This window comes from Fusarium odoratissimum, assembly GCF_000260195.1.
Source record: "Fusarium odoratissimum NRRL 54006 unplaced genomic scaffold supercont1.1, whole genome shotgun sequence".
Taxonomy (NCBI): Eukaryota; Fungi; Ascomycota; class Sordariomycetes; order Hypocreales; family Nectriaceae; genus Fusarium; species Fusarium odoratissimum.
In genome coordinates this window covers 2,901,717-2,926,058 of record NW_022158687.1, presented here as the reverse complement: position 1 = coordinate 2,926,058, position 24,342 = coordinate 2,901,717, and the positions used below count along the sequence as shown (strand labels likewise).

Below are 24,342 nucleotides of genomic sequence, written 5' to 3'. Positions count from 1 at the left end.
CCAGCTAAGCGGCTGAGAAAATCTCTCAAACTCAAAGAGCCGCTTGATCATCACTAACCAGGATGCCAACAAGACCCTGAAAACGCCATTATCCTTCGCTTGGCTCTAGGGCCCACTGGACGAAAAGTTAGTGACAACCAAGACGGTTACTACAGGCGACTGCCTCCGGAGATTTCTCACTTTCCTGGGACGTTCTGGCTCGTCCAACAACTGGGTAACTGGTGCAACTCTGTACGAGATACTACCAGGCTACCAGCAGTCTCAGGCGCTTCATATGTAGGAAAAGGCCAGAAAAGAAATTATCGTTATGTTTTTCATGCCGTTATTAGACTAACTGCAAGGCATGAGAACTTATGGGTGTTGCTCAGCCATTTCATCCACTGTTTCAAACACAACACATAGTCTACATCTTCCGTTCATCGATTCATGATGAGCAAAACTCCTCGGATCTAGATCTATTCATCTACGAACTTCGTAGACCCTTGATTCCACTTGTCATAATGTCATGATACTGGACAAAGATCTTTATTCCCTTGCCCACCGCGAGGCAACTTACCAGAAACACTCACCGAGCTCCTCGCTTAACATGCCCCCACGTGAACCTGGGGGTGAGGCTCAACAATACATGGAGACACGTCTCAAGACATACCGCTTCAAGTTGCAGAAAACTACACAATTGCGCACTTCGTAGATGAGTCCCTGTGCGCAATGGTAATTGGGTTTTCGTTCGAGAGGTAGCTGTATGAGTGCCTAGGAATGATTCGTGACCAACTTTCGTGTCATGAGCTTCTTTCCAAGGGGCAGCACTTCCAGAACAAGCGCGAGCTACGTTTCGCATCTTCCATCAAGCCATGTTCTGAATCGAGTTACATCATTCAGGATACACTAATAAGCTTCAATTGCTTGATGAAGCACGTGATCATAATAACAAAGACAAGGCTCGGCCCGCCGCTTGCGAAAACTCTGATGCTGGTAATGGTGTGTAGAGATGACTATGGATTCCCCATCAGTCGGGTTCTGAACATGACAAAGGTGTTGATGACAGCCAATCTTCAAGGCGGGGAGGTGTTCGGTGACCGCGAGAATAAAATGGAGAATTATATTATATCACACAACAGCATCCTTACTCTAGCTAGCCACACCAGAGTTCGCCGTGGAAGAAGATTCAACAACATAACTGGATGTCCAGTTCATACTTCAGCCAAGTCGTGTTTGAAATGAAACATCACACAGGTCACATGTATAAAGGTACAGAATGTAGAAGATCGTGCAAATATTTTGGTTTCGAGGAATTTCGGCTTTACAGCCCTGGCTTCCTCCAGCTTCCCTTCACATCCAGATATGACTCAAGAGATAACAAAACTGACTACCGCCGCTCAACCTCGGCCAGCAGTCACGTCCCCTTCACCTCATCATCAAACCTCAAATCAACCCAGCATCTCTTTTGGCCCCATCCAATATCTCCATCATCTTGATCATCCCCTCCAGGTCCCCTTTTCTTGCTACACTAGCCAATTACATACGTCAGGAGATGGTGGTATCATTAGAAACAACAACAACAACGATCGAAACAAAAAGGACGGGAAATAACGACCAATCCCGGGTCCACGTCTAGAATGTACAGGATGAAAGCGGCGCCAAGAAAAAGACACAAATGAATACGAGCAAGATTAAGCCGGCGGGTACACACGCCGATGCCGGTTCATGCGATACTTTATCAAAAAGAAGAAAAGAAAATAGGTTCTCTCGGAAGGACACTAGGTCTGAGAGGAGTAGTGAGTGTGAGTGAGTGCGTGTGCCGATATGTACATGCACCGAGATGTAGATAGTGAATGAGAGTGATAGAGCATTATGTATGCTCAAAGCCATGGGTTTAACCTGAAACGACAATTCGCTTGTAAGGGGTACGTGTGCCAAGCACGATGGGGGTATCTTAGTAGCTCACAATGTGGATGCAGAACTCAAAGACGTCATCAGTTCATAAAAAACTGCGGCTGCTCTACTGACGAGAGCGGTCACCGAGGTTCAACCAGCTCATATCTGATGACTGTGAGGCCATTGCGAGCTGAGGCTGCGTGCTTACTCCAGATGGGGGTGTCTGAGGTGGTGGGACCCGTGGAGACAAAGGTGCACCGAAGTAAAAGCTTGGGTTATAGATGCTGCTAGTCGCTCGGTCTGTGCCCCAAGGTTTGTCTTTATGATCAGGGTCCCATGTCTCGTTCACGCTCTCGGGAATGCCGCTGGAGTAGCCAGAGGATGCCTTTGAAATAGGGCGCTCGATTTTGCCAGCGACACCGTCTCTGAAAGGAATGTTCTTATTATACTCGGCGACGACAGGGCTTCCAGAATTGACTCGGTTCATCTCAGGGCGGAATTCGAAGTTCAGAGGGGGCACAGTTGCTGAATCTTGCGTAACACGAGGGTTTCGATGCGGGATCGCATCTGAGTAGTGCGAGTCGCTATCAGAGCCGACAGTGTTTCTCTTAGAAGAGCCGAATCCTAAGATCTGAAGAGCACTACCGCCTGACCAGTATCGGTTCCAGCCTGAGCTCCTTCGCAAACCGTCCTGTGTCTCGAGAGGTCCATTCCGAGGTCGAGGCTCGGCAACAGTTGGATCAAAAGCCACTCCGCGGGTGTCTTGCCCTTGTAATACAGGGTGTTGCATTTCCTGCAGGACTGGTTTACCAATGGTAGATTTAAGTTGCTTGTGTTCAGTGCTGACGGAACTACGGTTGGTGCCGTTGCTCGGCTTGCGAGAAATACCGGGCTTGTTCTTGCCAGCACGGCCCATCAGAATCGCCATAGATGAGAATGATTCTTGTGACATGTTGGAGTGGTGACCGCGGAAGGGTGACACAGGGCCGCCACCAAGCCCCATGGGATCCTTCTCATCAGAGGGGAAATCGTGTCTCGGCTGCGTGTTCTCAGGCGATGGTTGACGGGTCTTCTTACGGCGGCGCAAGAGCAACAGAATGACGATGAGCACAGCAATGAAGCCCAAGATCGTGCCTAGTGTGATACCCAATATGGCATTGGAACTAAGGCCAGATTTGTCATCACTACTGGCACCGCCAACCGGTGCGATGTCACTGTTGGTAGCAGAGCTAGAATCAGAGATGGTTGCCGATGAGAATGAATCGTCGGTGGCTGTTGCTGAGGTAGTCGACTTCACTAATGTCGATGACAAATCGCTGCTGACAGACTTGGTTTTTGTGGATGATTCAGTCGATGATGTCTTGGTAGTGCTGGTTCTGGTCTTGGTTCCAGTGGTAGATTCCGCTGAGAGAATTTTCTGTGGCTCGTCACCTACAATTCCAGAGGCATCAAGCCAGGAGTTCTCCTTCATGTCAAAGAAGGCGAGAGGCTCATCTTTGTTGCCACCAACAAACACAACTCTGCCATTTGAGTCCTGTGCCATCGAGTAATCGGAGCGTGCTGTCGTAGGGGCTAGTGTCGAGTTATACTCAGGCCAGTCATTCAGGGACAGGTCGCGCTTCACGTTTTGATCCGCAGCATTTTGGCCAGGTGCATTGTTGTCACCCCAAACAACATAGCGGTGAACTTTGTTGGGACTGACTGAGAGATCGAAAACATAAAGACTCTTGGAGCCATCGTCGCCCTGAACAAGCATGGCTTTGCTGGAAGCCGCGACGGGCGTGGACAGCGTGATGCCCGTTGTTCTCCAACTTGTTGCGGCGTTGAAGAGTAAAACTTGCGTGTTCCAGTCACTACCACCAAGCAGGCAGACTTCGGCATCGGACCAGGCCAGAAGAATGGGATTGACAGACGCGGCAGATCCCGCTGCGCTCTGGAGGATATATGGTCCTGAGGCGGCGAAGTATCGTGAGGTATCCGAAGGTGTTTCTCTACCGTCCTGACTACCGCCAGAGACGACTATCTGGTCGGTATTCTTAATATAGGCAGCACCGTGGTGTTGTAAATTTCGGAAGGCTGTGTCATCAATAAGCAGCGTCTCCCACTTCTTGTCGGCGAAAACGTATTTTTGCAGACCATTGTAGTCAGCTTGACCACCACTACCTCCGATGATGAATAGCGCTGCATCAGTTCCCACACAGGCTCCTCCGGTAACTTGTTCTCCCATCTTCAACTTCTTCCATTCTGCACCCTCCTCAAGCGGTAGCGACAAGAAAGCAGTTGGCGTAAAAACATAAAGGGTGTTGTCGTGGACAACAGAGCAACCATTGTCCAACGAGGACGGCGGCTCAGGTAAACTCATCGCGGCAAAGGTTCCCAGTCAATCACAATCTTGAGAACAAATTAATATGATTTCGATGGCATGACGGGTTCGAAAGTTCGTCAGTTGGTGTTCGCGTCGCAAATCGAATCGAAGGCCAAGTCAGAAGCCAGCAGTGGTCAAGACTGTCGGAAAGGAAGTTCAATTGTTGGAAGGCCAAGAGAATACACACGTCGCTGAAAGACAAGTCGTCACGGGTAAGGAATGAATCAAGTTATTCGCAAGCAGACAGAGTTGAAGCTAACGGATGTGGCGACGATCTGATGAACCCGATGCCTGGGGAGAGCTGGCCGGATGCAGCAAGAGAGTGTTGGTGTCGAAAGGAGTGGAAAGGTGGCTGAGTTCTCAACACCACAGGTGCGAGAGTGACAAAGGAAGACGCCGACGTAGAGGAAATCGCTGTGATCTACTTCAAAAATCGAAGTGGCAGTCGTATTCGAAGGCGAAAGATGAGCTGTTCGGTTCGGGAGGGTAGATGTCTGTCGTACGCTTGTTCGATATCGCTCTCAAGCCAAACGACGGGAATGCAAGTCAAGCGTGCAATTTGGCGCTATAGGTAAAAGGAGGGAGTCCGACGATTGGCAGTAAACCTCGACGTTATCGTACCAGACGGTGTTGCGAGGCCTGGAATGGGTGTAGCAGAGACAAGCGCGGGAAAAGGAGCAGACAAAAGCAAAGCAAAGCAGATGATCCAGGAGAAAAGAGAGAGAAGAGAGCAAATACAGCGCTGGGGGGACGAGACGCATGACACGAGCTCGTAGTGGAGAGTCGTGACTGGGGTGACCTTGTCCAAGGCGGAGTCTTAGAGACAGGCAAAAATGTCATGGATATGAGTTGACAGACACAAATGAGCAGGGGTCTGACGCTCGTGGTCCTGCAAGCAACCACTGAGTGCGCCGCATCGCACCACACGAGCCATGAGCAATCTTGCTAGGACTTAACGTGGTATTATGACGATAGCTCGGCGCACTTCTAGGGCGTGCTGTCCGTCTGTGATTCGGCAATTGCTGATCCCAAGTTGTGATTTGTTGCGATTCTCTTTCTATCGTGAGCTTGGGCAGTGGCGGAGTTGAGACCAGAAGTGAGACGCCAGTGCCAACAGAGTTCAGCAGCCAGCGACGATCCATACAAAATCCAGTAACTGCAGGTACAGTGGGTCCCTCGCTCCCTCCACAAGAGGCTGGTCTTCCCGCCCAGGGGTTAAGGTCTCTTATTGGTTGGTGCTACTCTTACCAAACGCTTCCTGACGCCCAGTGGCAGGGGCTCCTCACAGCCAATGCAACATATCATTGGTGGCATGGAATGCCCATTTCAGAGACGTCGGGGCATTGTGAAATGTTACAGGGCAGCAATAACACCTCCACTCGAATCAGGGGTACTTACGAGGTCTGTTCTAAAAGAGGCGCGCGGCCCGTGCATCCACCCTGGGCTTGAAGAGATTAAAATAGGGGCAACCACTAGAAGCTCACAAGTTCGTCACTTTTGTCAGTCAAGCGACGACGTTATAGGTTCGGGATGTTATATAAACGTTAAGTACTCCGTACTGAGTTATCAATATCAATGCCACTATGGAAGAAACGTTGTTGGCATGGTATTCCAGGTATCACATCTTCATAAGAACCTGCAGGCTTTCATAAGACATGCATGGCAGTAATGCAATGGATATCTCACACACTTTTGGTAGGGTAGGCAATTATCTGCGTAAGTACAATGTTAGACCACACTCTTGAGAATTCGCACCCGTAGCAAACCCGGCGAGCCGAACATTATAGGGCACCAGCAGAGATGAGCAAATACGAGAATTGAACTTCGTGTTGAATGGTGCTTGGGCTATGTACACGTTTGTGTTTCGCTTCGTTCCTTTCTCACACAATACCACACTCGTTGGGCTACATGGACCAGGGTATCTGCTGTTGAGAGTCAGAGATTATCAGTGATAATGATGTCCATGGCCAGCCTGACCTGGCTCTCTCTAACTCGGACAAGCCCTCCCATTAATTGGCCATGTCTTCGACACTTCGATCTAGTATCCCGCCAATTGTTGCAGTAAGTGCTCGCTGGGCCTCAGGGAGCAAGAAAACTTGAGACTTTAGAAGAGGATGCCAAAATAAACTCAGTAAAGAGTCCCCTAAGCTTGGGCTAAATTCCCTAAACATTTTTGTCGTTTAGGGTCAAGGTCCTAAGCTTTCTTGCCTCCCCTAGCTGGGGTCCTTGGCTAAATCCACAAGTCTCGATATGAAACGCGCCATTGCGCACCCAACCTAAGGACCCTAGTCCCCTATCGAGGCTAATAAGAGCTTGGATTCTTTTCACCTGCCCTTCTCGAATTGCTCGCATGAACCTGCATAGGTATTTTCTCTCGTGTACGATTTTCAGCAAGAACGGTCTTGACAAAAGCCGCGTGTGAACATGTTGATTGAATTGGGACACCCAAATCGGCGAGTACCTCATGAATTACTTGTTAATGCTCATTGTCCTTTCAGACGACGATTTCTTCTAATATGCATATACCCTGGCGATACTCCGTATTATGATCTTGGTTCATCTTCAAGGGATGGACCTGTATGTCATTGGATTGAGCCAATTGTCTAGGTATCTTGGACATTAAAAACATACACACGTCTTGTGCTCGCTAACACCGGTCAACTTCTACTAACCTCCTCGCTACCTACCTAGGTATTGATTGTTTACCTAGTCATGAAATAAACCAATGGAGCAAATGGCAGGCCTACTTTCTCGGATATTCGCAAGATGGTGTGATGCAGCGGTTGGCTTATCAGCGGCATGACGTTGTATACATGTTCAATGGTCAAAATATACAGCCACGCGAGTTCTGTCTCTGATGTTTTTTTCTCTGGATGATGCCATTATTACTCCTAATTGATTTTCTCGTGTTACTAACCTACCTATTGGTAGAGTCGTTCTGCACCTATAGTGCGGGTCAACCAATACATTTAAGGTAAGAAAGCCAAGTACCTCAGTTGGAGGCGAAGGTGAATAACGTTCCATCGATGCACTCTCTTTCCATAAGTTTAGTGGCCAGCAATAACTTCCTATTCGAATATGTGCATACTATATCACGAAATGGATCGTCGCCTGTAACTACTAGATATTTTGTAGCAGTGAACGTGTTTAGTATTCCGGTGGGGCGAAATTCATCAAGGGCATTCAGTAGATCATCGCAACGAAACCGTTAAATCTGAAGGTATAGCCACGGATTATACTAATGAACGAATCGTAGGCCGGGAGACCACTCACCGGTGGCGGTTCCTCTTTGCATTGAGTAGGTTAGCAAGAGACGATTAATTCAGATATCACATGATTGAATAATAGTCGCCTAAAACCAATACTCATGTAACTATTGGCATACAGATGGATCGATGTTACCCTATACTGCCCTATGGGAAAACAAAAACAAAACTCAGGTAGTTGTCAGTTTATTACCAATGTAGAAAGTGTATCGTCTGTGTTCTATTTGGGTTATGGAGCAAGCCTAACCAGTCGAAACAAATGAAGAATGATGGTCATCCAATGGGATTTGGGTATACACAGTGTACATTACAATTGTTAGTTGCTTGGCCAGGTCTGTACGTTCAATTCCTCGCGATACTCCCTCCATACGTATAAACGCGAGTATGAGCGACCCTGTCAGGTACCAGAAAACGACTGCAGCCGAAACCTGACCTATAATACAATTACGAACGGGTTATAACCCATTCCCGATATAGTAGAGGGCTTAGACCAAGGAGAACATATAGATACAGCGTCTTCATTCTGTGACGGTATTTCATTATAATTTATGCAAACTGCCTGCCTTTCTCACCAAACCGAAGTCTTCCTGGATCCGAATCTCAAATAGTATCGCCTATAACCACTTATGATGCAAATATCCGCATGGACCAATAAACTCCAACAGTGCTGCAAACCATCGCTGTTAATCTAATTTCTACCCACTCCTTTTGATATAATTGTCCATTCTTCCCCCAACCTTGTGAGAACCCTAAACACACTGCATGTTTCCGTATCGTCCTGTCGTAGTTGGGTCCACAGCCTCGATGCTAGGCCAGCCATCCTATGAGCCAATCATCGTAGCAAAAGCCTCAGCTGGAAGTTGTGACTGGAATTTGTTAGTCCTCCGTACCCGCTTTCATGATAAATGAGACCCATACCTTCTTCTCGTTAAATATCACCAAAGCCTGGTCGAATTCCCAATTCACTTGGGTAAGACACATCTCGGAGTATTGGGGTGTCATGCCCGTTTGCTTGCATAACTCGGCGATCATTGCTTGGTGTTGATCGGCTGGTGCCGTAGTAGGAATTGAGGCAGGCGCTGCGAACACGTTGGGGAGTAGACTGTATGTTCGAAGCGACAGCATGTCGCTAACGACTCGGATGACCCCCTGCCCTGGCTTTGCGGGTCCAAGGACGAACGTACGGGAGAAGCTTCGCTTTCCCGTAGCATTGGTATTGGGGTCCTGCTCCTCGAACTCACCGTGCACCGCAATTATCAAGCCATCGACGCCTCCGGAGCTCTGGCCGCTGGGGTCGACAAGTCCCTGCAAAGGATGGCAATCCATGATGTACTTGTTGATTTCCACTTTGATGTCGGGGTGTCGAGTAAGGGGAAGGGTCTTCCAAGCATCCTGAATGCTAGCAGTGCCACGGAAGAGTCGTTGGATGCGAGGGTTCGGCATGGTGATTTTTGTCAAATTCCGCGATAGTTTGATATACGAAGCCCAAGACATAGGTGCAGCAGCGTTGGGATCCGGAGCAGCTCGTGTGTCAACCGATATAGAAAATCGACTGTCTTCGTCGTATAACCTCGACGCAAGGCCAGGTCGGTCGCTGTCATATGCCGCAAAAAATTCCAAGAGGAAGTTTTCGCCAATACCACCGACATCCCTGAAATCAGGGCCGTTCTGGGGAATTGGCTTGGGCCTAAGGGCAGCCTCCTGCTCAGCAATCTGCTCCGGGGTGCGTAGTTGGGTACCGTTGATGTTCTGCAACCTGGGAAACCATTCCAGAAGGGTTGATGGGTAGCTCGGATCTGTGGTTTCAATGGGATTCCCTGTCATGAATAGGGTTTCGAGGTACTTGAACTTGCCCTTCCATGGTTGGAGTGCTTGCATTGAAGCCACCTGGTTGCCACTCATGTCGAGATTTTTCAAACGAGGAAAAGTTGTAGCAACGACTTCCACTTGACCAACATCATCGATATTATTGTTTGCCAGACTGATGCTCTCGATTGCATCTTGCTTCTCCTTATCCGTCTTGAAAAGACTCTCGCAGACAGCCATGAGTCCCCTGAATGTCTTCAGAGCACGTTCTCGACTCTCAAACATGCCCAAAGTGACGAGGTTTGCGTCTGAAGCAAGGGCATCCAAATTGAGAAGCTTGTTGGTGCCAAGGTACCGAGAACTTAGAATTTCCTGAAGTTTGGTACGGAGCTCTAGAGTAGACTTGGACTCGATTGCCGTGCCCCTATCCGGGACTTCGTCCACTTCGATGACCTCCAAAGGCGCACCAGCAAACGTGAATGTGTTGAGCTTGATTAATTCGGAAGCATCCTCCCCACTCGCTCCTATGTAGACGTAGTCACCGACTGTATGGTGCTACAGTGAGTTAGCAGGCGTTGTTGAATAGCATCAGCTAAGGTGCGGGGGTGTATAATTATATAGCAGGATGCATGGTAGATCGATAAATAGTTCTCCGAATCTCGCATAGCCGAGTCGAATATTCCGCACCTGAAGCCCTGTCAATGACGATACATACCTTTTTGATGGCGACTTTTCGCTTCGATCCAGTTCGGAATGAACCAGCTTTTCTCTCCATAAAGCCAAGGAGGTCGTTGACACCTCCTCCAGCATTGCTGGCTGCTTTGCTTTCTTTCAAACCACCAACTCGTAGAACCGTCAGGCCTGTCATGTCTTGAGATCGAGTCTTGGGACCCTTGCCAGAGGAAGCACTTGAAATGCGAGAGGCAAGGGATGCAGCGGTGCCGTTGCTCAAATGCTTCAGCACATTTTGAGCATTTTTGGAGGGGCCGCCACGTGTTGAAGTTCGAGTACTGGACCGAGTAGGTTTGATATCAGCAGTGGTAGCCTTCTTAGCACGTCGACCGGCACTGTCCATATCCAAATCGCCATCGCCATCAACACGACCAGCCTTGCGCTTCTGAATTCCACCTCTGGAGGTGGTAGCTGGTTTGCGCGCATTCCGCGTCTCGCGCCCGCTGGTATTCTGACGACCTCGAGGCGCCATAGTAGTAGGTGATGGTTCGAGATAGTGATAGTAGTGTTTTTTTCCCTTCACTTTTTTTTGGTAGTCTTGCCTGTAGTTTTTCTGGTTTTTTCTCCTTCCCTTTCCTGTATGTAGTTTTTCTTTATAGCGTGGTATCAGAAGCGCAGGTGATTGCACTTGTGAATTTGTGGGAGCCGTGTGGTGATCTCACAACCTCAAATGCTGAACGTGATCGAGTTCGTGGTTGAGGAAGGTGACCAGAGCTAGTCAGAGATGCAGCAGATGATAATCCAAGCCTCGAGCCGCCAAGCGCGATTCCTTCAGATGGCGATCGCAGCCTGAAGATGGTATACACCAATGCAGGGACAAGTGTGTGTAGGTCGGTCGAGATTCGTGCGACTGTGTAGCGTAGTGAATTGAAATGAATAAGACGCGACGATTCGGTGGCGTTATCTCTGTCGACGTGAGAGCGAGAGCCGAAGATTGATGACAAAGATTTGCGCAAGCTCCGCGACGTTTGTGGTGCGGAGACGAAGCAATACGTGAGGAAGAAGGTAAAATGTTGTCGAAGACAAAGAAGTTCTCTTCGCGAAGCAAGCTGTGACGTTTTACAAAGGCCCCACTAACCCTGGCGAGCATAAAAGGCACTCGACCAGGCAGCCTCACTACCTGATTTGGCCAAATTAGCGGTTAACTTACCAGAAAGCCAAACGGCGTAAAATCGGAACCTGAATGGAAAACAAGGATCGATTACCCTACAAAGGTACCTAGTATCTACTTTGCTTCACATGTAAAGAGCGAAAAGTGAGTGCTTCCAAAGGAAGTACGAGAAAGACTTTGCGTACCTAAGGTACACCTACCTTACCTTAGGTTTTCCAAACACTGCGCATTGATGGCCTGATGATGTATTTCTCAGCTAAGGTAGCCAACCTACCAGGTACCTAAGTTCAATGTTGGACCTGAGTTAGACATTGTCAAAGCTGGGAAGATCCTACCTAAGCTATACCTACCTTACTTCGTACCTGCCTCAGATATGTCTCGCGATCACGTGATATCGCGTTTTAATCCAGCGCGACCCGGACATGGGCAACGCGCCCTTGCCTTCCTTAGCTAAATCAATCATCTGCATGTGCCTGGTTTTTGTCAGGGAACCACTATCACAAGGGGAAAAACAACATCATCGTCCAGAATGTTTTAATTATTGATTCAAATCACTGCATACTGAGAAGCCGCGCGTCACTAAACTTATTCGCCACCATGGACAGTGATGAGTTCGACGATGACATCGCTGATGAGGATTTCATTACCGCTCTTGATCAAGTCTCGTCTTCTATGAACGGACAAGGCAACACAAAAGCTTTACATGCAGTAGTATCGCAACCCTCAAACAGGCCAAACTCTGCAGCTGTGGCAGCTTTGGAGTTGGAGGATCTCCCCTCAGATGCATTCTCATCCCCAGAGCCACAGTCGAGATCGAATGTGTCTGTAGCAGCCCCAGCTGGTCCAGCCCCTCGAGCAGGGTTCAATCGAACAAGTTCCGGAAACTGGCGTCAGACGACCCTTTTTGGTGGCTCGCTATCAAGCGATGGCCCGCGCCTTTCCCAGCCAGCAGCGACAAGAGTGTTCCGCGCCGATCTTCCTCGAGAAGAACCAACACACCATGAAGTCGACACTGAGGCTATGCAGACATGGGTTTATCCCACCAACTTAGGCGCTATTCGAAATTACCAATTCAGTATCGTCAAAAACAGTTTGTTTAACAATACCCTAGTAGCATTGCCAACTGGTCTTGGGAAAACTTTTATTGCTGCAACCGTCATGCTCAACTTCTATCGATGGACCAAGAAAGCCAAGCTAGTATTCGTCGCTCCAACAAAGCCCCTTGTGGCACAACAAGTCGATGCTTGCTACAATATTGCGGGTATCCCCCGGTCTGAAACAACACTGTTGACAGGCGATATCCCTCCAGCTCTCCGTGTTGATGAGTGGGAGTCACGTCGAGTCTTTTTCATGACTCCCCAGACGCTACTAAATGATATATCACACGGATATGCCGATCCGAAATCTATAGCTCTGTTGGTCATCGATGAGGCTCATCGCGCTGTTGGAGAGTATGCATATGCCAAGGTCACAAAACTCATCCGACGATTCTCCAAGAGCTTCCGAGTACTAGCATTGACTGCCACACCTGGCTCAAAAATCGAGACAGTACAAGAAGTCATTGACAACCTGGGCATATCTCATTGCGAAATACGCACAGAAGACTCAATAGACATTCGTCAGTATGTTCATCAGAGGAATATCGAACAGGTTGTCCTTGATCCGTCCGACGAAATGGTCCTAGTTAGCGAACTTTTCACCAAGGCCCTGAAACCGATGACGGATAAACTGAGCTCGCAAAATATCTGGTTTGGACGAAGCCCGATGGCTATCACAGCATACGGATTGATGCAATCCCAAAGAGAATGGTTCGCTTCTCGAGGGAGGCATGCGAACCAGGGCGTGCAACACATGATGCGAGCTGTCTTCAGCGTTCTTACCAGCATCGCACACTCGATAAAATTGCTAAACTTCCACGGTATTAAGCCATTCTATGACAATCTTGTCGACTTGCGTAGCGAACAGGAAGGCAGAGGAGAAAAGGGTTCCAAGTACAAGCGCCAACTGATTCAGGATTCAAATTTTCAGGAGATGATGGATAAAATTTCCAAATGGCTTCGTACGGAAGGGTTTGTGGGACATCCCAAACTCACAGCCTTGGCCGACACTGTGTTGAATCACTTCATGGACCAGAGTGATAATTCGGCGACTCGTGTAATCGTGTTCAGTGAATACCGAGATTCTGCTGAAGATATTGTGCGCATGCTGAATAAACATCAACCTCTTATCAAAGCTAGTGTCTTCGTTGGACAGGCTGACGGCAAGAGAGGAGAAGGCATGAAGCAAACACAGCAAATTGAGGCAATCAATAGGTTCAAGAAGGGTGATTTTAACGTGCTCGTTGCTACCTCAATCGGAGAAGAAGGACTGGACATCGGACAGGTCGATCTAATCGTATGCTATGATTCTTCGGCATCCCCAATTCGAATGCTGCAACGAATGGGAAGAACCGGCCGAAAACGAGCGGGTAACATCGTGCTGCTACTTATGCGTGGCAAGGAAGAGGATCAATTTGCCAAATCCAAGGACAACTACGAAAAGATGCAAACATTGATTTGCGAGGGAAGTCGGTTCAATTTTCGATTTGATCTCTCGACACGAATCGTTCCGAGAGGCGTTGTACCCGAAGTGGACAAACGACACGTTGACATTCCCGTCGAAAACACACAGGACCAGTCATTGCCGGAGCCGAAGAAGCGTCGAGCACCAGCAGGAAAGAAGAAGCCACCGAAAAAGTTTCATATGCCTGACGGAGTTGAGACGGGATTTCAGAGTGTGGCGAGCATGTTAAAAATTGGTGGGAGAGCAAAACAACAACACAACAAACGCAACCCGGAGCTGGGTGACCTCGCCACAGTGCCTGAACTCAGCAAGGTATTACTCGATGAAGAAGAGCTTAAGGAGCTCAACAGGGCATACCGCAACTTGCCGTTCAATCATAGCATAATTGAGGAGACAGATATGCCTGATATGACAGCGCACCCAGAACTGCAGAGGCAGCTCAGACCAGTATTTAAGCTAAAGCATGGGACACGCACCAAACGCTTTGTCAAAATGTGGCACAAGATGGCACATGATCCAGAAAGCTTGGTTTTGCCGTGTCGATACCAAGATAGGAGCAACTACCTGGAGATACCAGTACACGTATTTGCTGGATCTGAATCAGAAACCGAACCAACAGACGAAACACCAACAACGAAAGCGAAAGGAATTGGAGCAACAGCGTCAGTCAAGAAGAAACAAAATAGAAAGCCACCTTCAAAGGCACAACCTCGTGCGAAACGAAGGAGATTGTCATCCGATTTAGCACTGCAAACATTTGCTGTTGGCTCCACGGTGGATGAGGGCCTTTCTGAAGAGGATGATGAAGAGGATGATGAAGAGGACGAGGTCATACCTAGAGGTCGTGGGCGACCAAAACGAGGCAGCAAGCCTAAATCGAAAGTGAAACGAAAGCCTCGGCAGAAGAAAGGCGGGCTTAACAGCGACGAGGTCGGTGATGATTGTGAACGCGACAGCGATATGATTGAGACTGATGGATCCGACAATGGCGAAGATCTTCTGGACTTCATCGTTTCTGATAATCACCCGATGTCGAGTGGGAGGGAGCCCGTTTCTCTACGAACAAGTTTCTCATCCGCTTCATCAACATCCACTCCTGAGTGTGCCCATGATAAAACAACAAAACCTTTTTATGTGCCGACCCAATTCCCAGGCACGCAGGAAAGTGATGATATTCCAGACCTCGGAGAAGTTCTGAAGATGACCGGGAAGCAACGAGGCCAGGAGTTTTCCGATAACGATGTTATTGTAAGACGCACAGCACGTGGACGGCGAGTTGTTGTGGATGAGAGCGACAGTGATTGATTCGTACGATGGCCTGCAGAAAAATTTTCGGTAATTGGCAACGAGAGAAGTCACTAGAAGAAACGCATCAAGATGTAATGACAAATGGTACATAAGCTATATAGACTATCTTAAAGAACAATTGATGAATGGGCGAATCGCAGTAAGGGTGTCATTGTTTCATATCTTTATCCTGACCGTGTCAATACCTTACGAATCACTCACTGGTGTAGATCCTGCTAGTGTTGGTCAGCCGTGTGACTATATATGATGATCGAACATAACAAGGTGACAACATCTCGAAACTTCAGAAACCCAGTTTATAAGCACCACCGCCCCCGACGCATTTGCCAGGCTCACCGACCGCCCGCTCGCTCATGATTGTCTCCGCGTGCAAACACACGCGAGAGCGGCGCACAGCAGAGACGAAGAGAAGAGCATCTTGTCAGGAGCTTAGCTGGCAAATACATATGCCGAGGGCAGTCTCAGACGGCTCTTCCTATGAGAAATGGAGGGTTTGAAAAAAGGAGCTCATCATGCGAGATTATACAGGAAACAAGTGTGGTGTAACTTACAGGTGTAAATGTGGCTGTTGTGCGTTTTGTTAAGAGCAGAAGAAAGGAAGAAATTGCAGAATCACGACCTGGAGTTTTCTGCGCCTACAGTGGAGAAACAATCCTTTAAGCGATGTGGTCCACTTTAGACGCGGAGGCGCCAACTTCAAACGCGTGCTTTCTAGCCCACAATGGCACCCCTAGACTGGAGAAAAGAAACTCCGAAGAGACTTGTGAAGATCTGACCTTTTCAGGGATAACCACTTACTTATAATAATATGAGGCTTGCAGTGGTTTGTAGAAACGCCGCGGGGTGTCAAAATACGTCAGACGTGGGAAGCCGCATTCACCATACAAAATCAGATCTTCACGTCAGACGTTTTCTGACCACCCCTAGCCTTATTACCCCTCCTGACCCCACTCACGCAAACAGCTTGCAGCTAGAGCGGCTGCTGGCCACCCCCCTTACCTATCCCAACCCATTAATCACATCATTACTTGCTACTAATCTATCCCCCACCCAGGGATATCTTGCTTATCCATTAACATCGCCGAGAGAATAACAATACCCATTGATAAAGAAGCAAGTCATTAGCCATGACTGCGACAGGAACGAGCGTTTCGCTCCTCAAGTTTGTGGGCACCGTCTCGCTGGGCTTACTGACGGTACGTTCGGATTCTACCATTGACCCTAGCAGCTTGTGTATCAAGTGATGTCACAGAATTCTATCACATCTACGCTCGCAAAGAACTGAACATGGCATATGCCTTTGTCTATGGCCTGGTGTAATCATGTTATGTTGTCATGCCTCGTCGCATGCTGCTTCGCATACCATCGAGTTCTTACCAATCTTTGCTAACATTTGTCTTCTAGGGTGTCTCTTATTCTATCACCTCTCTCGCCCTTCCTGTCCTACTCCGACTTCCCTCTTCTAACTCCGCTTCCCACGGTCTCGCCTCTCTAAACGCTGCTCTCAAGACACCCATCCTCGCCCTCACTTCTCTCGCCTCTGCGCCCTTCCTCATCAGCTTTGCTCTCGCTCCCCGCTCCTCTCGCCACCCTTACCTTCTCTATACAGGTCTCCTCGCCACCCTCTCATTCGTCGCTCCCCTTCTAATCCCCGCGCCTGCTCCCCGACATGTCGCATCATCGGCGCCTCGGCAATCCCCAAGAGCTAAAATGGAGGCTAGCTATGAGGTTTTAGGCGACGCTCACAGTGAGCCTGCCAGCGAGGAAGATATTGATGATATCAACGGCGAGGGGGTGAGAGTGGAGGTGGAGGGCCTTGTCCACAGCTACATTGCACGAACAGCCTTCTCTGCTCTGGGTTTCACTATGGCAGTTATTGGAATCTGGGGTGATGGTGCACCTCAGGCAGTTGTCTATGTCTCATAGGAGAGTTTGACACATTTTGCGATTTACTTTACAAGTTGAGAGAGATAAGTTAAACACAATGGCGTTCCCATTTTCTTTTACGAATGATATTTCATGATTAGTTAGGACCATCTCATATCAACAATTCATTTTCGTCTCAAAATGTGAAAACGGAAAAAGAAACATGACAGCCGTATAATAAGTAAATAAACCCCAAAGTCCCCAAGTGCAAGCTTGTTGAGTATCGGTTGAAGACTCGATGCATATTTGAGAAGAAAATCAAATCCTGTGCCTTGATGGCCACAGCATAGACACCACTCAATACAGTGATTCATAAATATCGGAACTTTCATCGGAACTGGAAGAACGACCGTAATCAGAGCCTGACGAACTGTTTTTTGAGCCATGGCGTCGCTTCGTCTCCCAGGCTTGAGACAGACGAGACTTCATCTCCTGGACAGCAAAATCAATCGTTGTGCCGGACTCCTTTTCATCGGGATCGACTTCTTCGTCGTCAACCCGAGCTTGAACGCTGAAATACCTTGACGCTGAGTACTTCTCACCCAATCTCTTAGCAACATCATTGGCTTCATTCAAGCTTACCAACCGGCGTTTCCCGGGATGCTGCTTCATTGTGGTGCGGCAGAGATCCCATAAAACGAGATCGATGCTTCGGGATTCGAGCCTTTTGCTTGAACGATTCTTCTCAACACCCATGGAAGCCAAAATCAGAGGAACTTCCTGTGGCTTGTAGGTGTCACTGAGCCCCAGACTTTCGAGCGATCTCCTCTGCTCTGTTGAATGAGCGTCCATGGCGGCCTCCTGGATAAACTCCTCCGAGTTCTTTCGCAAGGTATCGTGGACGCGATTTCGGTCTTTGATGCTGGGCTTGTCAGGCATGGTAAACTTCTGGCTAGTGAGTTTGTCATGCGCGAGCTCAGCAGGAGTCCGACCGACGGCGTTCTCCCGGTAGACAAGGCTGGGCTTAAATTCTACCAAGACGCGAACAGCGGCAATCATGCCAGTCATAATCGCCGTGTGAAGGCACGTGTCCCCTGCACCGTTGAGCATCTCGAGTTCCTCGCCCTTGGAATACTCGAGAAGGAGCTTGAGCATCAGGACCAATTCCTTCTCTTGGCCAATGTATGGCTTAGCATACCCTGAGCCGTTATATCTGCGGTAATTGTTGCGATTGTCGGCACCAAGTGCCATTCCTGAAACTTGAGAAATCCAAGCGTGTACGGGGGTGGTGCCGTTCTCGTTGAGGTTCTTTCGCTGGAGGAAAAGATGGCTGCGAAGGCCTGAGTCCAAGAGGTCCAGAAGCTCACGAAGCTGATATGCCTTGGGGCTGCGTTCGATTGCTGCATGGAGGATATTTTCACCCCTTTGGTTCCGAGTCGACTGATCCGCATTAGCTGCTAGCAAGATTTTGACTGCGTCGATTCTTCCAAGGCGGCAAGCTACCATCAGCGGTGTATCACCTTCAGAGTTCTTCTTCTCGATGAAGTCTGGGCAAGTTTCAACAAGATAATCAAGCAGCTCGTTAGCATTGTCTCCAGGATACGCCAAAACCGCGCAATGAATCACGAGATCATCTGTCAACAGAGTCAGTACTGTTTGCAAAGATTTTGGTTGAAGTGCTTACTATCAGCTCCAAGCCACTTGGAGATTGCGCGGTCGAATCCGCCAGGACTCTCCTTCAAATGCTTGAATCTTGAGTCCTCCTTGGAGGCCTTGGACTTGGCAAACTCGCCATACAACCTATGCGGGGCATCTCCAAGAAAGAGTTCGACGCTCTCCACACTACCACCCAGAGCAGCATGGAGAAGAGGCGGCGTCCTCAGTCCGCTGCTTTTGATAACCATACCACGTCCAGCATTTGCCCAATCCTTTCTGTGAAATGAATCAGTGGTGAGTAAATAAGACGATGGACGTTACTTCGTACCTTTTCCTGCCGTAGACGGTCAGTCCCTGGTAATATCGCGGCTTTCGCTTCAGCTCGACACCACTCTTCTTGACGAGATGATCAAGTGGTATGCCTGCCCCAGTCCGTTTGATTACTAGGGCGAGCAATTGAGTCTTCCCGTGCTCAATTGCCCACTTGAAATCCGACTGGGGGAAGGTAAAGCTGCAGGTCGAGCCTTCGTCCTCTTGATCGGCGTCATCGCCTTCAAACTTCTGACCTGAATAGTGTTGTGCCAAGTCCAAAAGGAGCTTGAGGCCAGTAGTATCGTTGGTGTCGAACGTGTGGACGAATAAGCTTCTCTTCTGATATCGGTACTCAACCTTCTCCTTCTCAATCAACCAGCTTGGAACCGATTCACATATGATTTGGAGGGGTTTGGTATGAGACTCCACCTCCATAGAAACATGCCCAATATCGTCGATGGTGAACTTGTCCTGCACCTTCTCAGACACTATTCGTGGTTCGTTCTCGCTGGAGTTATCAGAGTCATCGGAATCAGACTCATACTCCTCGTCTTCGTTGCCAGCCTCCATTCTGAAGCGGACCTTATCCTTTTTGGGTGGAGACCATTGTGCCTTTACAATTTCAAGCAAAGCCCTTGCTAGGTCATGGTGTCCTCGAAGGAAGGCTACCGAGAAAGGAGTGTTGCCCATGTTATCCGAGACAGCGATCTTGAGCGGTGGTTGATCCTTTTCGGCACCCCAGGCTTGAAGGGAGAGCTCCTTGACCTTCTCAATGTCTCCCGCCCACGCAGCCTCCATTCTGTTCCAATTAGATAAGACAATGAAAAGCGATCTGGATGTACTTACAGCTCAATGTAGCCATCTCTTCTCTTTTCCGTCATATCACGGTCATTGTTGAATGAGAAGTGAAACTCGAAAGGCTTGATGGCCTTTTTCTCGTCCTTGATTCGGCTACTTGTGCTTGAGGCATTGTTCCTCAGATTCGTCTTGATGTCAGGATGCAACTCATCGAAGATTTTACCACCTCGGCTTATGAGTTCTTCTTCAAGGGCTTTGAAGCCTGCTGATAGCTCCTTGATTGCTTCCAGCTTTTCCGGAACTCCTTTAGGCTCTGGATTCTTCTTGATATCCTCCTCATATCGCTTGAGACGAGACGCGAATGACCTCTTTTGACTCCCAACTTGCTCTGAAACAACCCAATGAGAGTAACTTCCAGGAGTGAAGTGACTCAGGAATTCATCCATCCCCGGGGTCTCCCTTGGTTTCACAAGTCCGTTCGTTTCAACGGTGAATCCACGAAGACGCTTCAGCGACTTCTGGACCAGGTCTAAAGCTGATTGACCCTTGTTCCAGTTTCTCTGATACTCATTGAAGATTAGCCGATGTGTCTCTGTATTCAGTGAATTTGGGTCGGCGCCGCCTTCAAGAAGCTTGATTGCAACGTCTGTGCGACCAGATCGGATGGCGGTGATTAATGGCTGTTCAACAGTCTCCTTATACATCTTCTGGTTGGTCTCCAGATTGCCCAGGCGCCCAGACATGTCGGAGACCTTGGCGGACTTCAACCAATTATCGAAGTCGATGTGAGCTGCAGCACCAGCAGTCAGCAGCTTCAATACCAAAGCGACATCACCACTCTGAACCGCAGTGTTGATCGGAGCAATAGTCTCTGCGTTCCAATAACTTCCATCGCAGACCATGTGATTGATAGCTGCCTTGATGCCCGTCTTGTCGTTATCCAGGAGCGTATCGATGAGTTCCACCTCTCCAGATTCAACATATCTGTGGAAAGCAGTGCATCCTTTTGAATCAGCTTGGGCAGATGTTGCACCGAGTCGCATGAGGAGATTTGCCATCGATTTGGCCTTGTCATTAGGCAGTGTCAAGGCCAGAACTAGTGTCAGAATCACACGACTGTCGCCATGTTCCGCGAGAGACTTGACGGGCAGAATCGAATCGGTCCCGTACTGTGTAGTATTTGTCAGTAAAAACTCCTTGACATCTAGGTTAGGGAGTCAGATTGATTTCACTTACATCACAAAGAACCCTGACAGCATCCTCGTTGCCTTCTGCGATGGCAAGATGAAGAGGAGAACACTGGAGATCCCATGCTAAGGCGTCAACATTGAAGAAATCCGGCTCGTCTTGTGACTCTTCGGGAACAAGATCCTCAGCATTCTCTGCTTCAACTTGCTTTATCTTGACGAAAGACCCAGTAGTCATAGATGCGGCATCGGCATCTGTTGTCTCGTCATCAATAATCTCGCCATCTGATTCTCCATCGGGATCTGATGCAGCACCCTCGTTACGGACCCCGTCATTATTGTCAGAACTGGGCTTCTTTGCTGCTCGGCGCTTCTTGTCCTGTCGTTCCTCTTCAGCCTCTTCGTTTTCGATTGACTTCTCCATCAAAATTTTGATAATCTCCACATCACCTCGTGAAGCAGCGAGGTGTAGGGCATTCTTGCCATCCGCCAGTCGTGCAGTCAGCCGTGCACCGCGCTCAACAAGACACTTGATGACCTCTGGCGTCGATGTCATCACGGCGAGGTGGAGAGGGGTTCTGCCAGTGTAGTCTCTCTTGTTAGGGTCGGCATCTTCCTGGCTTAGCCAGTTTGATACGTCGTCAACGTCACCATCGACGATTGACTGGCAAAGCCTGGTAACGTTACCCACATACGCCATATCAGTCCAGTCTTGCTCAGTCAGAGGGTTGAAAGAACCAATTTGCTGTCGGCCAGGGTCGTCGATCAAGAAGGAGACTTTGCCTTTGATATAAATCTCAGCCTCCTTCTCTGCAACTTCCTTTTCCTGGTCCGTAACAGGCTCTGGGCAGCAACCGCAGCAGTCTTCAATCACGTCTTCTACACGCCCAAAGAATGCAGGGTGGCGATGCAGGTAAACCTCTCGATCATCGGGCTGGTTCCATTCTGCATTGAGAAGAAGATCGCGCGTATAACAGAGTTTCTCGATCCGCTTGGCATTGAAGTGCTGCCCATAAGGTACAGTGAAGGTATGATAGTTACTAACGTCCTCCTCAGACAACCAATCAGCAATTTCATCCTCATGATAGTCCTTGATGTTGCCGTGGAGGACCTGGTGGGATCTATAAACCCTGGGCCGGCCTCGCTCCTCACGTCTCTTGTCGAGATAAGTATCTCGAGCTGTGGTGGTTGGAAGTCGTTCAAGAACAAGGAGACGAGCCAAGCCTAGAGTTCTTCTGAAACTTCTTTCGAAGATGGTTGGATCGATCTGGTTTCGATCGAGTTCAGGCCAGTAGACCTCAAAGTTTCTGTGTGAATACTTTGACAGTCGATTCTCGTAAGAAGGGCTTCGACGAGTAAGATCAATGTGGTTGATTTGCGTGATGAAGCTTCCGAGAGCCCGGGGAGTCACGTATACCTGAGTCCTGTTAGACCAAGCCAAAAACTCCGGACCCCCTTGCTAAGACAATGTGTTCTCGTGACGTATGCTGACTTACCTGAGCTCCATCATATGCTCCACCTGCAGCGTCAATGTCAAAGCCAGTGAGGATTTCACTAACAGATTTGTAGACGCGGAGAACAATCTGGAATACAATCAGTGATCATTATGGTAGACGTGAGGCAGTGTGGGTTTCTGTACCTGAATGTGCCGAACAGGATATTGACTAGCAATTGTAATTGCATATTTTGTTCTCACGACTGTTACCTCATTCAAAAGAGCATCTTTGATTGCCTGTTCAATCTGTTTGATCTTGTCGATGGCCTGATCGTGATTGAGCCCATACAGAAAGAGATCAACATCGGAAGCAGGGCAGAACTTCTCGTGGTAATACTCTCGGAGTTTTCTTTTGGTTGTGTTGAACTCTTTAGGGACAGGCAGAAGACAGTTGACGACTGAAGAACCAGCAGCCACAACGTTTGACCAGTCTAAGTCAGCCAGTGATGATTCTGAGAATATGTTGAAGTTCTTCTGGAACTCTTCGAGGTTCGCAACCGTCGCAGGGGAGTCATGAGCACGACGCTTATCATCTGGAAGAGCCATTATGTACTTTGACTTTTCCTCGTCAGACTCGGCGTCCAGATTACGTGCGCGAGTGGTGATGAAATTGGTATTCTCAGTAAAGAGGGGAACCACATTGAGATAGGGGTCACCGAGGATTGGGTTCTGGCGATCTTGTGCATATATAGATCGCAAGTTCGCTTCATACTCGCGATATGGCTCCATGATTTCAGTGATGTTTATGTCTTTGTGGTCAAAGATGTACTTCGCCAGCTCCGAATGAGGAGCAGGGAGCTTTGGGAGATTGGCCATTTTTGTTGGGAGATCAGGAATTCTAGACGTAGAAGAAAAGAGCTCGAAGGATGGGCTGGGAAATAGAGAAAACAAGGAGGCTGAGGGTGTGTAGGGGAGAGAAAACGTGTATAAATGCGAAGTACTGAGCTCGTTCAATGCAGATGACACAAAGTGATCTTGTTGCAGTAATCAAACGAATATGATATCAAGCTATTAGAGCGACTTAGGTACTCAGAGAAAGAACACCCGAGCAAGAGAGGATTTCTCAACAGTTTTATATACACATGAATGGAACTTGCCCAAATGCCAACCCCTCCTCTTTGACCTGACCAGCTGAAGCCATCCCTACCGCCATCAATAGAAGTCTACCCCACTACCCTACGGCTAAATGTCAGTGAGGTTAGACCGCGTCCCACAACGCGTGTTAGTGGCAGCTTCCTGGGGTACAGGGGTATGTGCTGCCTAAAATGGCGAGCAGCCAACACGCGAAAGCTCGTGATCTTGGCCAACACCTTAACCAAAGAGACCCACTGATGCCTGGCTTGGAAGGCAGCATCTACTTATTGAGATGATCGTTATCACATTCAATGGTCTGGTTGCGGTGAGACAGCGTGAATTGGAATTATTTCCCGCCAGAAGTCGTGAAATGGTCGGCGATGGACTCTTTGGGATTTTAGTCAGGCAGAAAACCCCTAAATTCCACTCGAATCGACACTGACTGATCAGTCAAGAACTTGACTAAATACACACTATTTTAGTAGTGCAGGTCAATTGATTGAATATAACATACGATCTCGGTGCAGACCCATACCAAATTATGAAACATCCGTCTGTTGTCTTCCGCTATCTTCATTTAGATAAGTAACCATTCTATTCTGTTCGTCCATGTAGCTTGAATATACCTCTACGATTGAGTTGCAAACAACGTTATGAAGTATAAAACCGCAATTGCGCCATGACATGCTTCGGTAGTTGGTGGTAACAATGAAAGCTACCTAGTACCTTATGCAATGGAAACAAATAAAAAGAGAGCCATTCAGAGGCTGAATGCCTACCGCTAGAATGGCACGTCTCTAAATTTGAAATCATACTCCAAAGTTGGCAGTAAATTAAGGCAGAACAGTGAATCACGTGCTCTCGCACCTCCCACTTTAGTACCAAACGCGTGACGCGCTAGAGCGGGACAGCCACCTTCGAACCCTGGG

At 48.5% G+C, this 24,342-nt stretch overlaps 5 protein-coding genes across 11 annotated transcripts; 2 read left to right on the top strand and 3 right to left on the bottom strand.

Annotated features, from left to right (window-relative positions):
- Positions 1–1,177: 1,177 nt before the first annotated feature.
- On the bottom strand, positions 1,178–5,315 carry FOIG_01018 (uncharacterized protein). Its single transcript, XM_031197564.1, has one exon. It carries the CDS (start codon positions 4,235–4,237, stop codon positions 2,000–2,002), a length of 2,238 nt encoding a protein of 745 aa, XP_031073331.1. The 5' UTR covers positions 4,238–5,315; the 3' UTR covers positions 1,178–1,999.
- Positions 5,316–7,989: 2,674 nt separating this feature from the next.
- On the bottom strand, positions 7,990–11,117 carry FOIG_01017 (uncharacterized protein). Of its 2 annotated transcripts, XM_031197562.1 has the most exons (3): positions 10,028–11,117; positions 8,425–9,867; positions 7,990–8,372 (listed from the first exon to the last, which is right to left on the bottom strand). In XM_031197562.1, the coding sequence occupies exons 1-3, from the start codon at positions 10,514–10,516 to the stop codon at positions 8,328–8,330; spliced, it is 1,977 nt and encodes a 658-aa protein (XP_031073329.1). In that variant the 5' UTR covers positions 10,517–11,117; the 3' UTR covers positions 7,990–8,327. The 2 variants fall into 2 exon arrangements, with proteins under 2 accessions (XP_031073329.1, XP_031073330.1); XM_031197563.1 differs by having other exon boundaries at positions 7,990–9,867.
- Positions 11,118–11,605: 488 nt separating this feature from the next.
- On the top strand, positions 11,606–15,883 carry FOIG_01016 (fanconi anemia group M protein). Its single transcript, XM_031197561.1, has one exon. It carries the CDS (start codon positions 11,753–11,755, stop codon positions 15,020–15,022), a length of 3,270 nt encoding a protein of 1,089 aa, XP_031073328.1. The 5' UTR covers positions 11,606–11,752; the 3' UTR covers positions 15,023–15,883.
- Positions 15,884–16,021: 138 nt separating this feature from the next.
- Positions 16,022–23,389, top strand: FOIG_01015 (uncharacterized protein). Of its 2 annotated transcripts, XM_031197560.1 has the most exons (3): positions 16,022–16,221; positions 16,430–17,132; positions 17,185–23,389. In XM_031197560.1, exons 1-2 carry the CDS (start codon positions 16,153–16,155, stop codon positions 16,949–16,951), a joined length of 591 nt encoding a protein of 196 aa, XP_031073327.1. In that variant the 5' UTR covers positions 16,022–16,152; the 3' UTR covers positions 16,952–17,132; positions 17,185–23,389. The 2 variants fall into 2 exon arrangements, with proteins under 2 accessions (XP_031073327.1, XP_031073326.1); XM_031197559.1 differs by having other exon boundaries at positions 16,430–23,389.
- On the bottom strand, positions 16,753–24,205 carry FOIG_01014 (uncharacterized protein). Of its 5 annotated transcripts, XM_031197554.1 has the most exons (9): positions 24,040–24,205; positions 23,928–23,984; positions 22,484–23,875; positions 22,341–22,427; positions 20,894–22,261; positions 19,706–20,826; positions 18,876–19,658; positions 18,576–18,823; positions 16,753–18,525 (listed from the first exon to the last, which is right to left on the bottom strand). In XM_031197554.1, the coding sequence occupies exons 3-9, from the start codon at positions 23,153–23,155 to the stop codon at positions 17,249–17,251; spliced, it is 5,556 nt and encodes a 1,851-aa protein (XP_031073321.1). In that variant the 5' UTR covers positions 23,156–23,875; positions 23,928–23,984; positions 24,040–24,205; the 3' UTR covers positions 16,753–17,248. The 5 variants fall into 5 exon arrangements, with proteins under 5 accessions (XP_031073321.1, XP_031073323.1, XP_031073322.1 ...); XM_031197558.1 differs by having other exon boundaries at positions 17,133–18,525; positions 18,576–19,658; XM_031197556.1 differs by having other exon boundaries at positions 20,894–22,427; positions 23,928–24,205.
- Positions 24,206–24,342: the final 137 nt, after the last annotated feature.